The sequence below is a fragment of the Plecotus auritus genome (genome assembly GCF_963455305.1).
Source record: "Plecotus auritus genome assembly, chromosome: 4".
Lineage (NCBI taxonomy): Eukaryota > Metazoa > Chordata > Mammalia > Chiroptera > Vespertilionidae > Plecotus > Plecotus auritus.
Genome location: NC_137775.1, coordinates 151,981,728 through 151,996,790, shown reverse-complemented (window position 1 = coordinate 151,996,790; position 15,063 = coordinate 151,981,728). Strand labels below are relative to the sequence as shown.

General features: G+C 37.0%; 1 protein-coding gene across 2 annotated transcripts in view; it reads left to right on the top strand.

Moving 5' to 3' along the window:
• Positions 1-15,063, top strand: part of FAM185A (family with sequence similarity 185 member A) — a 58,598-nt gene that overhangs the window by 3,623 nt on the left and 39,912 nt on the right. For both annotated transcript variants that reach the window (XM_080665960.1, XM_080665961.1), the window contains exons 3-4: positions 3,591-3,683; positions 10,330-10,468. In XM_080665960.1, coding sequence (XP_080522086.1) covers positions 3,591-3,683; positions 10,330-10,468 — 232 coding nt within the window. The remainder of the gene's footprint in view (positions 1-3,590; positions 3,684-10,329; positions 10,469-15,063) is intronic.

Sequence of the window (15,063 nt, the reverse complement as noted above, 5' to 3'; positions counted from 1 at the left end):
TTTCATCAAGGAAGAAATTATGAGGCATTAAGAGATTGAGGAACTCATTTAGGTTTACATAGCTAATAAATTGAGCTGAAATTTGAACTTGGGTCTTGCTGATTTCCAAGCTCATAATATTTCCACTTTTCTTTATTGTCCAAGCAAAATGTATGGCAATACTACATTTAGTCAGCATTCTTAGAGAATAATTAAGAAAATATTTTAGGCAGTAGACCCTTAACTCATTGAATGCCACACATTTGCATTGTTTAAGTGCAGTATAATAGTTGATCTTATACTAAATAGTTAATTATATAAACATTTATTTTACCTATTTTGTTTTAAATATTTTTAAAATTTTTATAATCTGCTTCACATTTTTGGAGGGGAATTAGATAAGCTTTAAATTATAAGACTAACCCAACGTTTTTGAGCCTTCACCTCTTTGAAAATCTGATGATTGTCTCAGAAAAAAAAATACACATATATATGAAATTTTGCTTATAATTTCATAAGTTTCACTGACTCTAGAAATTCAGTGTAGGCTTGGTTAAGAACTCTTGATTTAAAATATTTGTTTTGGAGATACTATTTTCTAATGTTCATCAATTATCTGCTTGATAAAGACTATATTATATACCACTTGACTTCAGACTCATGTCACAATGGACATGAAGTAGTTTATCCTATCTAATAAAAGAGTAATATGCAACCTGCACTCCAGATATGCAGACTGTCACTCCAGCACACAAGATGGCCGCCCCCATGTGGACACAAGATGGCCAGCAGGGGAGGGCAGTTGGGAGGGACCAAGCTTGCAAGGAGGGCAGTTGGGGGGAACCAGGCCAGCAGGGGAGAGCAGTTGAGGGGGGACTAGGCCTGAAGGGGAAGGCAGTTGGGGGGAACCAGGCCAGCAGGGGAGAGCAGTTGGGGGCACCAGGCCTGCAGGGGAGGGTAGTTGGGGGGGACCAGGCTTGCAGGGAAGGGCAGTTGGGGGCAATCAGGCCTGCAGGGGAGGACAGTTGGGGGGAACCAGGCCTGCAAGGGAGGGCAGTTGGGGGCAACCGGGCCAGCAGGGGAGGGCAGTTAGGAGAGACCAGGCCTGCAGGGAAGGGCAGTTGTGGGGGACCAGGCTGGCAAACGAGGGCAGTTAGCCATGACCAGGCAAGCAGGGGAGGGCAGTTGCAGGGGACCAGGCCTGCAGGGGAGGGCAGTTGGGGGCGACCAGGCCGGCAGGGAAAGGCAGTTGGGGGGGGGGGGACCAGGCTGGCAAGGGAGGGCAGTTAGGGATGATTGGGCCAGCAGGGGAGGGCAGTTAGGGGTGACCAGGCCGACAGGGGAGGGCAGTTGGGGGCGACCAGGCCAGCAGGGGAGGGCCGTTAGGGGTGTCCGGGCCTGCAGGGGATGGCAGTTGGGGGAGACCAGGCCTGCAGGGAAGGGCCGTTAGGGGCAACCGGGCCAGCAGGGGAGGGCAGTTAGGAGTGACCAGGCCTGCAGGGAAAGGCAGTTGCGGGGGGACCAGGCTGGCAAGGGAGGGCAGTTAGGGATGACCGGGCCAGCAGGGGAGGGCAGTTAGGGGTGACCAGGCCGACAGGGGAGGGCAGTTGGGGGCGACCAGGCTGGCAGGGGAGGGCAGTTAGGGGCAATCAGGCCAGCAGGGGAGCAGTTAGGCATCAATCAGGCTGGTAGGGGAGTGGTTAGGGCGTTATCAGGTTGGCAGGCAGAAGCGATTAGGGGCAATCAGGCAGGCAGGCAGGCAGGTGAGCAGTTGGGAGCTAGCAGTCCTGGATTGTGAGAGGGATGTCCCAGATTGGAGAGGGTGCAGGCTGGGCTGAGGGACACCCCCTGCCATGCACAAATCTCGTGCACTGGGCCTCTAGTTATGCTATAATATAGAAAACTTGTAAGAATGATTCATTTTGCCCTTTTCACTAAATTTAAAAAAAAAAATCATTTCTGGTCTAAGGTTTTATAATTTCCCCCCTGAATAAAGCAACCACAAGGTAAGTGGTGGTTTTGCATTTTTTTACTCCCTATGTTTTAGGCACTCTATTGCTGGTCATATTGGTGAGTTTGCTTTTGCTATTTTTTTTCTCTACTATTCTTTTTTGTTGTTAATCCTCACCAGAGGATATTTTTTCTGTTGATTTTTAGAGAGAGTAGAAGGGACTGGGGGAGAGAGACAGAGAGAAACATTGATGTGCTAAGACACGTCAATTGGTTGCCTTACGAATGTGCCCTAATAGGGCCAAGGAATCAAACCTGCAACTCAGGTATGCGCCCTGGGTCAGAATTGAACCCACGACCCTTAGGTGTGCGGGCAGATGCTGCAACCACTGAACCATGCTGGCCAGCGCATATTTACCTATATATTTCTCTTTATAATTGTGGCAGAACTGAAGACATACGTAAATTATTAAGATAAAGAAGCTACTTAATAAATAGACCAAACATCTACTGGTTCATATACAACTATAATTTATTTCTCACTTGTGTCCAAAAGTGTGGGTGGCTTTTTTGTATTCAGTGATTCTAGGTTCCTTCCATCTTCTGGCTCTACCATCTCTTAGAGCCTTCTTATAACCTACACTCATCTGGTGGAAGGGGCAGAGCATGGAGAAAGCACACCAACTCTTCTAAAAGCACAAGCCTGGAAATTGCACTTATATTCTCTTATCAAGAATTTAGCAACACGTAAGCGACAATCTCTTCATGAGCCCAGCTATACTCCTCTATTACTTTGGGGAGGAAAGTGGATTTTTGTGGACCAGTAGTAGTTTCTGCCACAGTTGACAAATGTGACATCAAATTACACACACTCTCTCACACATTTTTTTTTTTAAAATCTGGCAGAGGAGGCAATTTGTGACTGCTGTTTTATTTGTGCTTAGAGGAATTTTCACTTAATTCCAGTTTCTGAGTGCTGTGCTGCAAAGTTTAACAGTCAGTGGGCTGTTATACTAAGTGTAATTACAGTATAACCTTCAGATGAACCCAGCCATAGGAGTGTGAGTTTTGAAATTATATAGAGCTTAATTCTGTTAGGTTTTATTTTTTTCTAACCATGTCGTCTGATAAAATTATTTAACTTTTCTGATTCTTGGATTTCTCCTTCTGTAAAATGGGGAAAATATGATACCTATTTCTCTGAGTTGTTGTGAGGATTAAATGATTAATGTAAAGTAGTGAACATTGTATTTTGATGCAAAGAATTGCCAGGTAAGTGCTAAATGTTCTTATTAATAATGACGAATATTAATAACAATGAACAGTAACAGTGGTTATTGTTGTCATCCTCCTCATCATTTATGTGTAGTTAGCCAGTGAGTGGTCTTTGATTCCCAAGTTCTTTTTCAGTGAAGCTACTGGAACACCCAGGTAGCTCTTTTTCCCCTTTGAATCCACATGGTTTATTTAATCTCCTTAAAGCAGTTGACATTCCTTTTTACTTGATGTTATTATTCCAAACAGTGCATGTCTATTTATTCCTGGTTCCTCTTTTCTGCTTTATTATTTAAAAAGAAATGTGTAACATGATAAAAATCTTATTAGTATAAGTCAAATTTATTCTTTCTTTTTCTCTATGTATTTTTGTATTTGTCTTTCAGAGTCAAAAATTACGTGTTCAAACTAAAGGAGGCAAAGTGATCTGTCTGGGAACAATTTATGGAAATATAGATATTCACGCATCAGATAAAAGTGTAAGATTGACACTTTTTTTTAAAGTAATTTCAGCTTTATATCAGGTTGGCTCATACAGTGGGTAGGTTCTACCAAATTTGTGGCATAACATTCTCTTTTACTGTATTTTAGTTCATTAGTAAATTCAAATTTCAAATTAAGGTGATTAAATGTTATGAAATTTTAGTTTGTGATTTAATTTTTTTGACAGTTATTTAGTTCCTTATTTAGAATCAATAACATCTTTAAATACTCAATATTTTATTCTAGTTCTGAAGAGATTTTTATGATCATGGATTAAAATGGATTATTAAATAATACCACCATAACTGGGATTAAATTCTTATGTGTTAGGTTTATTTGAGTATTTTTCCAAAACCTGTTTACTTTGCCTTTAGGCAATTGAAGGATGATTTTCAAAATTAAACTTTCTTCAGTATTTTCCACAAGATGGCACCACTAGATAGCATAGCATTACTGTTCTCAAAATTTTTTACTAGCCATATGGATTTTGGTTGTTATTTTTTAATCAACTTTTGTTGCTTTCTGTGATTTAACATAGTATTAAGAGTAAAGGTATAATTTTGAAGTATAAATTGTCACAAAATTTATAAGCATGATAAAGTTTTAAATCTTTGAGAAACATAAATCACCTTTTGTTCTGCACTTACACAGTTTACAAGGCTCTTTTGTTATACAATTTTAAAATCCATACTCAGTTTTATTCTCAGACTAGAGGCCCGGTGCACAAAATTCATGCACGGGTAGGGTCTCTAGGCCTGGTCAGTGATCAGGGCTGATTGGGGCCTTCCTTCCCCCAGCTGCTGGCTGCTGGCTAGGGCCTTCCTTCGTTTTGTGCCACCCCCTGGTGGTCAATGCATGTCATAGTCAGTGGTCAAACTCTTGGTCTGTCGAACTCCTGAGGGGACAATTTGCATATTAGCCTTTTATATAGGATAATTGGTAGGGAGGAGTTGTGAATATATCTTATACGTAGATTACTGTTAGCATAATTAAACACGGTAGATTATAACACTAATTGTTTCTACTGTTGTCACTTTTATTTTCTGTCTTTAACCTGTGAGAGACTGTTTAAACCCACACATTTACATTTATTCTTTAAAGTAAACTAGTATTGAAAGACACTGCCTTGCCTTATGTAGCAGCTCTTTTGAGATGGCATTTAGTTTCATCTCTCAGATTGCTGTGGTCTTACAGGTACAAAAGGGAAATTGGACAACTTTATAGTTCCTTCAGACTGTCCTTTAAATGAAAGCTCATGCTATCTGAAATGATATAACTTACCAGAATATTACATATTGACATTCAAATATAAGTATCAAAGAAGAATTTAAATTATCTCTTAAATATTTCTATTTTGAATATTTTGGCTACTGTTTCCACTCATTATTTCTTTCTTTCAACTTTCATGGTTTATTGCATATTCATTTAGTCCTGCTTTCTATTATACTGTTTTGTTTTCTAGCTTGAGTTTTGTGTTGAATCAGTCTAGATATTTCTTTTTGACTTATAGTGTTCATTTTAAAGCATATTTCTAAGTTTAAGGAGTTTTATATAAAATAAATGCTTATGGAATATATTAACTTTAATATACTACTTTCACAGACATATACTTTGCATATTTGAGAAGCAGCATTGTGAACTGGTTAAGACCACAGAATTAAGAACTAAACTACTTGGGTTTCATTCCTGGTTCAGCTACTTACTAAGCTCTTTAACTTCAGACAAATTACTTAATCTCTATATGTCCACTTTTTCTGGAAAATGAAATAATAGTAGTGTACTTCATTCTGAGGGTTGTTATGAGGATTAAATGAGTTAATACAGATAAAAGTACTTAAAATGATGTCTGGCACATAGCTAACTCTAATATAGTGTTTATTATAATGATGGTGATAAAGGTAAATGAAACACATTTAACAAAGACAACTTGACCAGTCCTGGATCTACCAGTTAACTTTACTGAGTCTTCATTATTCGTAAAACAGAGATGGTATTATTTGTTTTTCCCAGTCAACAAGATTATGAGAATCAAATGAGCTCTAAAAATACTTAGCAGCATTCTTTACATGTTATTTTATATGGAGTTGCTGTTTTTAAATTATATTATTAATTTCAGTACCCTAATTTTGGTACAGAGAAGATAGAAATTCATATGATTGGTGGATAGATTAATGACATGGTTGTTAGTTGACCTCTCTTTGTAGGTTGGACTACAAAGCTACAGTGCTTCTTTAAAAGTTGGTTTTCATTACATGTAATGTTGATTTATAATAACTAAACTTATGAAAAGTTTTTCCTCATTTTCTTAGAAAAGAAAATTAATTATAGTAATATCTCTGTCAGGAAGGTATTGATTTTGGGATCTATTTTTTTCTCTTTAAATAACTATTTTCTATTAATAAGCAGGCTATATAGTTTAATTCAAAGAGTCTACTTATGCTTTATTTCATTACCATTAATAACTGTAAATCAGAGCCTCAATATTTTGCTGTAAACGGTGGTGTCCTAAGTTTAATTGTTCTAGTTATTATCTGATATAGTGCATTATATTAGTGAATTTTGAATTTGTTTGAAATTAATTTTATAGAATAATCAGTTAAAATTACTATATTGTGGCGGGGGAAGTGTATTTTTACTTGCTTTCATTTGCTTTGGTGGGGCAGTGGAGGATATATTTCTAGCTTCTTACAGAGTAAAATATTTCCTGTTTAATGAACAAAGTAAATCCTTGGCATTTTCCAGATATTCATAGAGTCTCTTAAAGGCTATTTGGTTGTGGAGAGAGTCTAATCAAAAGTGCCTCTTTGCCAGTTCAATTAAGCTTCAAATATTCTCTCAATGTTTATCTATTTATCTTTTGGTGTTCCCTAAAACAGCTTCTGTATCTGTAAAAAGCTGGAGTATTCCTACTTGCTATCTACTTTGTGGAAACTTGGAAAATTTAAAACCATGCATAAGGCAACTTTTCATGAAGCAACTTTGTAGGTAAAAGATAAATTTTTCAGGAATTTTATACCTTTACTATAACACTGAAGAATGCCAAACATTGTATTCTCACAAATTTGAATATATCTATCTTTGGTTGATAGAATTATTGAAACTAAATTTAAAGTAAAAATTTCTGTGAATCCAAAATTAGCTTAGAACAAACTGTAGTAGGTAAAAAGCAGTTGGGTGTGTATTATCCTATATAATAAAAGGCTAATATGCAAATAGACCGAATGGCGGAACAACTGGTTGCTATGACGTGAACTGACCACCAGGGGCCAGGCACTCAATGCAGGAGCTGCCCCCTGGTGGTCAGTGTGCTCCCACAGGGGGAGTGCCGCTCAGCTAGAAGCCCTGAGCCGGGCTCACCAGCATAGCAGCAGTGGCAGGAGCCTCTTCCGCCTCTGTGGCAGCACTAAGGATGTCCGACGGTTGGACATCCCCTGAGGGCTTCCGGACTGCGAGACGGTGCAGGCCAGGCTGAGGGACCCTCCTGAGTATACAAATTTTATGCACCGGGCCTCTAGTATATTTAATAAAAGTCCATTAAAAAAGAAAGCTATAGAGAAAGAAGAACAATGTTGAAGGGATCATGATACCAGATATCAAGCTATACTACAAAGCCATTTTTCTCAGAACTGCGTGGTACTGGCACAAGAATAGACATATAGACGAGTGGAACAGAACAGAGAACCCAGAAGTCGACACAAGCCATTATGTTCAATTAATATTTGACAAAGGAGGCAAGACCATACAATGGAGTCAAGACAGTCTCTTCAATAAATGGTGTTGGGAAAACTGGACAGATACTTGCAAAAAAATGAAACTAGACCACCAACTTACACCATACATAAAAATAAACTCAAAATGGATAAAGGACTTAAACATAAGATGGGAAACCATAAAAATCTTAGAAGAAGCCATAGGCACCAAAATAGCAGACATTTGTCGTAGCAATATATTAAACGATACAGCTCCTAGGGCAATGGAAACCAAGGAGAAAATAAACAAATGGGACTACATCAAAATAAAAAGCTTCTGCACAGCAAAAGAAACCATCAGCAAAACAACAAGAAAGCCCACTGCATGGGAGAACATATTTGCCAATGTTATCTCTGATAAGGGTTTAATCTCCAACATTTACAGGGAACTCATACAACTTAACAAAAGGAAGATAAACAACCCGATCAAAAAATGGGCAAAGGACCTAAATAGACACTTTTCGAAAGAGGACATTCAGAAAGCCAAAAGACATATGAAAACATGCTCAAAGTCACTAATCATCCGAGAGATGCAAATCAAAACAACAATGGGGTACCACCTCACACCTGTCAGAATGGCTATTATCAACAAGCAACAAGTGCTGGAGAGGATGTGGAGAAAAAGGAACCCTCATGCACTGCTGGTGGGAATGCAGACTAGTGCAGCCACTGTGGAGAACAGTATGGCGTTTCCTCAAAAAATTAAAAATGGAACTGCCATTTGACCCAGTAATCCCACTTCTAGGAATATATCACAGGAAAACAGAAACACCAATAAGAAAGGATATATGCACCCCTATGTTCATAGCAGCACAATTTACAATAGCTAAGATTTGGAAACAGCCTAAATGCCCATGAGCAGATGAGTGGATTAGAAAACTGTGGTACATCTACACCAGTGGTCGGCAAACTCATTAGTCAACAGAGCCAAATATCAACAGTACAACGATTGAAATTTCTTTTGAGAGCTGAAAACTGACTTCTGCACATGGGCCACGAAGTTTCAATCGCACTGTACATGCGCACCCACATGTGGTATTTTGTGGAAGAGTCACAAAGGGCCAAAGAGCCACATGTGGCTCGCGAGCCGCAGTTTGCCGACCACGGATCTACACAATGGAATACTATGCTGCTATAAAAAAGAAGGAATTCTTACCATTTGCAGCAGCATGGATGGAACTGGAGAGCATTATGCTAAGTGAAATAAGCCAGTCAGTGAAAGAAAAATACCACCTGATCTCATTCATTTATGGATAATAAAAAACATTATAAACTGATGAACAAAAATAGATACAGAGGCAAAGAAGCATCGAACAGACTGTCAAACTACAGCTGGAAGGCTGGGTTGGGGTGGGGGAGGTAAGAGTTCAACCAAAGGACTTGAATGCATGCATATAAGCATAACCTAGTGGACGCAAGACACTGGGAGGCGGGTGAGGGCATGTGCTGAGGGGTAGGGGAAGCTGGGGGAAGGTCAATTGGGAAAACAAAGGAGACATATGTACTACTATTTGTAATACTTAAACAATAAAAGAAAGAAAAGAAAGACAGAGAGAGAGAAAGAAAGAAAGAAAGAAAGAAAGAAAGAAAGAAAGAAAGAAAGAAGAAAGGGAAAGAAAGAAAGTAAGCTATATATTGCAAATCCAGAGGGCCAAGTGATTTTAATTTACTTCTGATAAGAACTGCAGGGTACTTTTCTTTCTCTTTTCATATTTGTATTTGTCTTCTCAAATTTTAGTATTCTTGAAACTTAGTTCTTATTAAAAATATTTTGAATGCCTAACAGTTTTTGAAGGATATATTAGGAGCAGGTTACACTGATGCCCATGTGTTGAAAAAACAATAATGTTCTTTCTTTAAACAACCCAGTATATATTTTAATTTGACCCTGGGCAAAACTGGCAAGCCTTCCTGGTGATTTCAGTTTCTATATTAACAATTTTATATTAACATTCATTTTATGCTTAAAAATATTTGTTTAAAATACTACAAAGATGATTTGCAATTCTATACTAGCTATCTTCATTTTATATTGTGCACAATATGTGAGACATAAATGCATACCACATTTTGCTAGGGAAACAGGGATAAACACAAAATTCCTTCCATTTTGTTCAGTGGAAAGCTACTGCCTTATTAGATGTAAAGTGGAAAAATTCTAAAAATAATAGTGCATTCACTGCATTAAACAACGAAATGAGAAAAATCATGATAGTCTAATAAAATCAGATAAAGTATGTGCTAAAATTCAAAATCTGTTATGATTTAAATAGCAACAAAACAAATCTGAAGTATAAGAGGACTTCTTTAATCTGATAAAAGAGATAAAAAAGGTATCTATAGCAAACTTGAATTCTACTTGATGCAATGTTGAAAGCTTTCCCTCTGAGAACAGGAATAAGATGAGAATTCTTGCTATCCCATGGCTTCTATTCACCACTGAATTAAACTATCACTTTTAGATAATCATGCATGTAAAAACATGTTTTTAATTCAGATAGATTATTAAAATTAGTTTAGTGAAGTTGTTGGATTTAAGGTCAAATAAAAAAAGCCAAATAAGGTCAAATGAAATTTAAAATATCTTTTATAGTAGAACTTAGAAATATCAAATAGGAATAAATGTAACAAAATATGAAAAACTACATAGAAAATGTAAAACATTAAGAGAAAGAAGATCTAAATAAGTGAATATAATGGGTCTATTTCACATTCTACAGAGAGTTCACTGTCACTCTTAATCTTGTAATTGATAGAGTTAGGGAATCAAAGCCAATAAAGTGATTGGGTATTAACTTTTTATGTAGTTACGTACTACTTCTGTAGATACCATTTTGGCTTTTTTACCGGTATTTGTTTTATAATGAACTGATTTGAGTCTGTCTCTTACTAGACTGTGACCATAGATAAACTGCAGGGAAGTTCTGTTAATATATCTACTGAAGATGGTTTGCTGAAAGCCAAGTATCTGTACACAGAATCATCATTTCTATCTTCTGCTGCTGGGGATATTACATTAGGAAGTATTCATGGTAAGATGACAACGGCCTAATACTTCTCAGACTTTACACGAAATGTAAATTTTAAGAGATGACTCTGTTTCTCTGTCATTAAAGGATCTGCCATTAGGAAGCTGGCCCTCTAAATGATTAATTACAGAGTAACCATCTTTTAAAAAACCCATAAATTAAAATGACTTATAAGCTATTTAAATTGGGCAAGAAATTGAATATTATGCTGTTATACATGAAGGTAATAATGATTCTGATTTTTAATGAATTTTCTTATAAAAAGAAACCAGCAGTAAGGAAATATGTGCAGGAGATGTTTAGAGGAAAGCACAAATAAATAAAAGCAGTGTTAAAGATAAAGATGGGTTGTGAGTGGTTGCTTTTATGTTATGATAGGGAAAGATAAGGATTAAATAAGTTAATGAAATATTTGTGTGGAATCTAATTATAGTAACTTAGTGATAAGTTACTAATTCTGACTAAAATATTTTATGTGTGTTAGTACTGGCACCAGGTCCTTTCAATACCCTGGTTATTTTCAGTTTTCTTTGATTAAGTATCATCTCGTGACTGTCAAAACATGTCTCTGTGGACAAATAATATTACTTAGTTGATTCATTTTGTTGAAAGAAGAGAATATGATGAAGAAATATGGCAAAGGTCATGATGGTAATTTGTCACTCAGCATGCCTCTTAAATTTCCACATAACAGATGATTCAAGTTTAGGCATGTTTTCTAAAATATATATAGATAGAATTAAATGCCTTTTGGGCCATTTTCCAGGGAATGTAGGCTGAAACATTTTCCATATATAGACAAATCATTTAACTTTTATAGGAAAGCTGAGTATTGGAATCTGTACACTTTGGCAAAACTTCCAGATTTAATAGTGAGCATGAATTATTAGGTGATACTAGAAAAGCATGGCTAGTGCTAGTCAACCTGTGTAGCAAATTGACAAATAATCTTACAGTTTAAAAAAATCTTGCCCTAGCTATGTGGCTCAGTTGGTTGAGTGTCGTCCTGTGCAGTCAGGACACATGCCCAGGTTGCAGGTCCATCCTGTATGAGTGGCAACTGATAGCTGTTTCTCTCCCTTCCTCTCTCTCTAATATTAATAAAAACATATTTTTTTTTAAATCTTAGGAAATGAGTACTTACATTCTTGAAATAATTCTTGAGCCTCAATTTAATAGTTGTACTTCACCAACCATTATTACAAAGTTAAGGTATTACTTAAGCCCAAAATAGCTTAAGTCCAATAGAGCTATATCCAGATAAAGCAAATGGTTTTGTTACTTATTCATTTATTTTTTACTCAGCTGTGCCTTAAATAGTTCTGATAATTTGTAACTTTTCATAATTTAACAATGACTTTTTCATAAGCATTGCATAAGAATTGTACTTAAGCCCTACCTGGGTCTGTCAATTGGTTGGAGCATCGTCCCATGCACCAAAAAAGTTGGGGGTTTGATTCCTGATCAGGGCACATACCTAGACTGTGGATTCCATCCCTGGATGGGGTGCATATGGGAGGGAACCATTGATGTTTTTCTCTCACATTAATCTGTCTTCCCTCCCTCCCTCCCTCCCTCCCTTTCAAAATCAATAAGCATATCCTCAGATGAAGATTTTTAAAAAAGTATTGTACTTAATATATTGAGTAGCTTTTAATGGTAAAGCAATTCTTTATCAAGTCAGATTTAATTAACACCCATGATAAGAACATGGCTCTCTGCAGTGCCGTGTTTATACCATGTTTATACTAAATTTATTAATTTTTGCTTTCTTTTAAGTTAGATAATAATTGCATTTGGTACAGTTTGTCATTGATAGTTTACATGATACTAAAACAGATGCACAAAGGCAGTCCTCAAAATATTCTAGGTCTCTTGATTACTTAAAGTAGCTGAAATAAGGAAACAATTGTAGGGATAAAAGAGTTTATCATTCCCTAGTCTTTGTAAAGCCTTTTATATTTACTGACTTTACTATGAAGTTAAGTACCTTTCCTTGGGAGATTTAAATCTGGATCAGACCTAGATCATCTTTTGTCTTAGATTGGGTTTCTTGAAAGCAGACTCTCAGATGAAAATTAGAGTATAGCAATTTACTAGGGAGGCCTTCAATGCCATGCAAAGAAAGGAAGCCCAATTTCCATGGAAGTTGGACTGTGATGCAGTCTCAAAAACCCCAAGAATGAGCTCTGAAGCTGGGGTGATCCTCATAATTGTCTCAAGTTGGGGTAAGGAGAGCTGGACCTTTATATCCCCAATTATTATGTGACCAAATGGGGACTGGACCCAGAGCAGGTCTACCTCAGGCTGGCCTGTAGTGTGTGGGTTATTGACTTTTTGCAGGAAAGATTTCACATATGAATCCAGGTGATTTTGAGAGTACATTTATTAAAGCTGGAGACAGTGGAACAAAGGAAGGACTTAAGGATAGAAGAAGCAACAGGAGAGAGCCTAGGTGATGCTCTGCTTTGGCTCCCTAGAAAGTGAGCCCCAAGACAGGGCTACTAATAGCTCACTGGGAAGTAAAAGGCACAGTGACAGAAGTGAGATAAGGCAGAGCTGCCGTTAGTTCACTGGAAAATCAGAGAAAAAGGGGGCTTAGAGACAGGTTCAGGTGGTAAGCCCAGGACGAGCTTCTGCTACCTGCTGCTCCCATGGTTGCAAGTCTCATGGGGACCCTTAGAGTTTAGGAGAAAAGAAGTAAAAAGTTCATGCCTGAGAAGGGGCATGGACGTGCTCCAAAGAGTGCCCGCCCAGCATCCTTTCTCTTGAGGATTTTTATTTCTCTTCTGGGGGCCAAAATCTTAGGGGAGGGTTTCAGCAGAATATTCATTAGCTTTCCAGGTGCGTTTTAAATATGCTGATACATCAAAATGAGTGTATAGGGGAGTTTGGGAATATTTTCTGGTCAGCTTCACTCCTTTACTTTTATCTTGGGTCTGTCTGTCTATAATCGAGTTTTTGGTATTTGTTTTTCTGACTTCATCCATCCTTGGGTTTGGCTGGCACAAATGGGTCTCTTTGTTCTATCTCCCTGATCAGGGTGATTTAAGCTATTTATTCTCTGGTCAGAGAGGAGAGGTATCAACCATTTGTTCTCAAGTGCCCTTGGTTAGGGAAAATAAGATCTTGTTGATTCACTAGCTGGCTATAAATTGGTTAATTTGTTTGGCCTTATTTAATGATCTTGTTTCAGTTTCCACATTCTACCGTACTTGCCCAGGAATTTTCCTAGCTGCTTATTATCCTACCTCAATTAGATGCAAGCTGCCTCAGAAATGAGTGTAATCTTGGGCCAAAAAGCCTATTTGAGCCCCTAAGAAGGCTGACAGCTGAGGGCTGTCTGCCAGCATTACTCCTAATAGTTAAGAAAATAAGCCCTTCGGTTACAAAGGGGTTCGGGATGATGAGTCACAGCATCCACTACAGTTATATTTATTGATTTATTCAACACACAGTGTGGAGCAAAAGGAGGTTTACAGTTGTGACTACACGAAGCACAGTTTATTCTTGTTGTTTTTATTTTATTAATTATTGTATTATTTCCCATACTATGACTGTTAAACCTATTTTTATCCCACCCAGTATTTTCTAGTAGTGAGTAATGAGTAAGGTAATTAATGAGTAGTATTTACTATTATTAAAGTTGGTTGAATCGCAATTATTATTTATGTCGTCTAATAAAAAAGAAACTAGTTTATTCATTGATTCAACAAATATTCCCCACTATTCTAGCACTGGAGGAGATCTAGTGAGAGAATGGGTACTTAGGTAGTTTGTTTTTAGATAAAAGATTTTGTTACAGTATACTATTTTGATTTCCTTCTAAGTTACCAAAATTAGATTGTAAGTATATTCTATTTTGCTATTTGAATATTTATGATTTTAAGGAATTTTATACATATATGTGAAATATATTCACATGTATTCTAAATATATTTTTAAAATGTAAATATATATATATAGTTTTCTGACTCTTTGAAAGAAAAGCTTCCTTGAAATACCTTGTTGAGATTGGTTTTACTTATAACATATTGATTAGGTTTAATATGTAGGAATACTCATAACAGCTATATTAGTGTTTTATATTTAAATTACTGTTTGGAATAAGTGATTAATTAATAAAATTTCATATTAAATACTTAGATTCCATCTATAACTTAGGATCTTATTTTAGTATTTTGGGGAACATACCTTGATAAATAAATTGTTGAGTATTAGTTCTCTCATTTTTTCAGTACTTCAAAATTCCTTTGTTTCACCAAAGATTTAGCAGTTTGTCCATGCTTAAACTCTTTTCTTAAATAACTACTGTGCCTTTTAAAAACTTGCACAGAAAAGTTATATTAACTATACACACCCAGTTGATAACTTTTATTTTTATTTATTTTTAATCTTTTAAAAATATATTTTTTTATTGATTTCAGAGAGGAAGGGAGAGGGAGATAGAGATAGAAACATCAATGATAAGAGAGAATCATTGATCGGCTTGCCTCCTGCATGCCCCCTACTAGGGATCGAGCCCGCAACCTGAGCATGTGCCCTTGACTGGAATCGAACCTGGGACCCTCCAGTCCGCAGGCCAATGCTCTATCCAT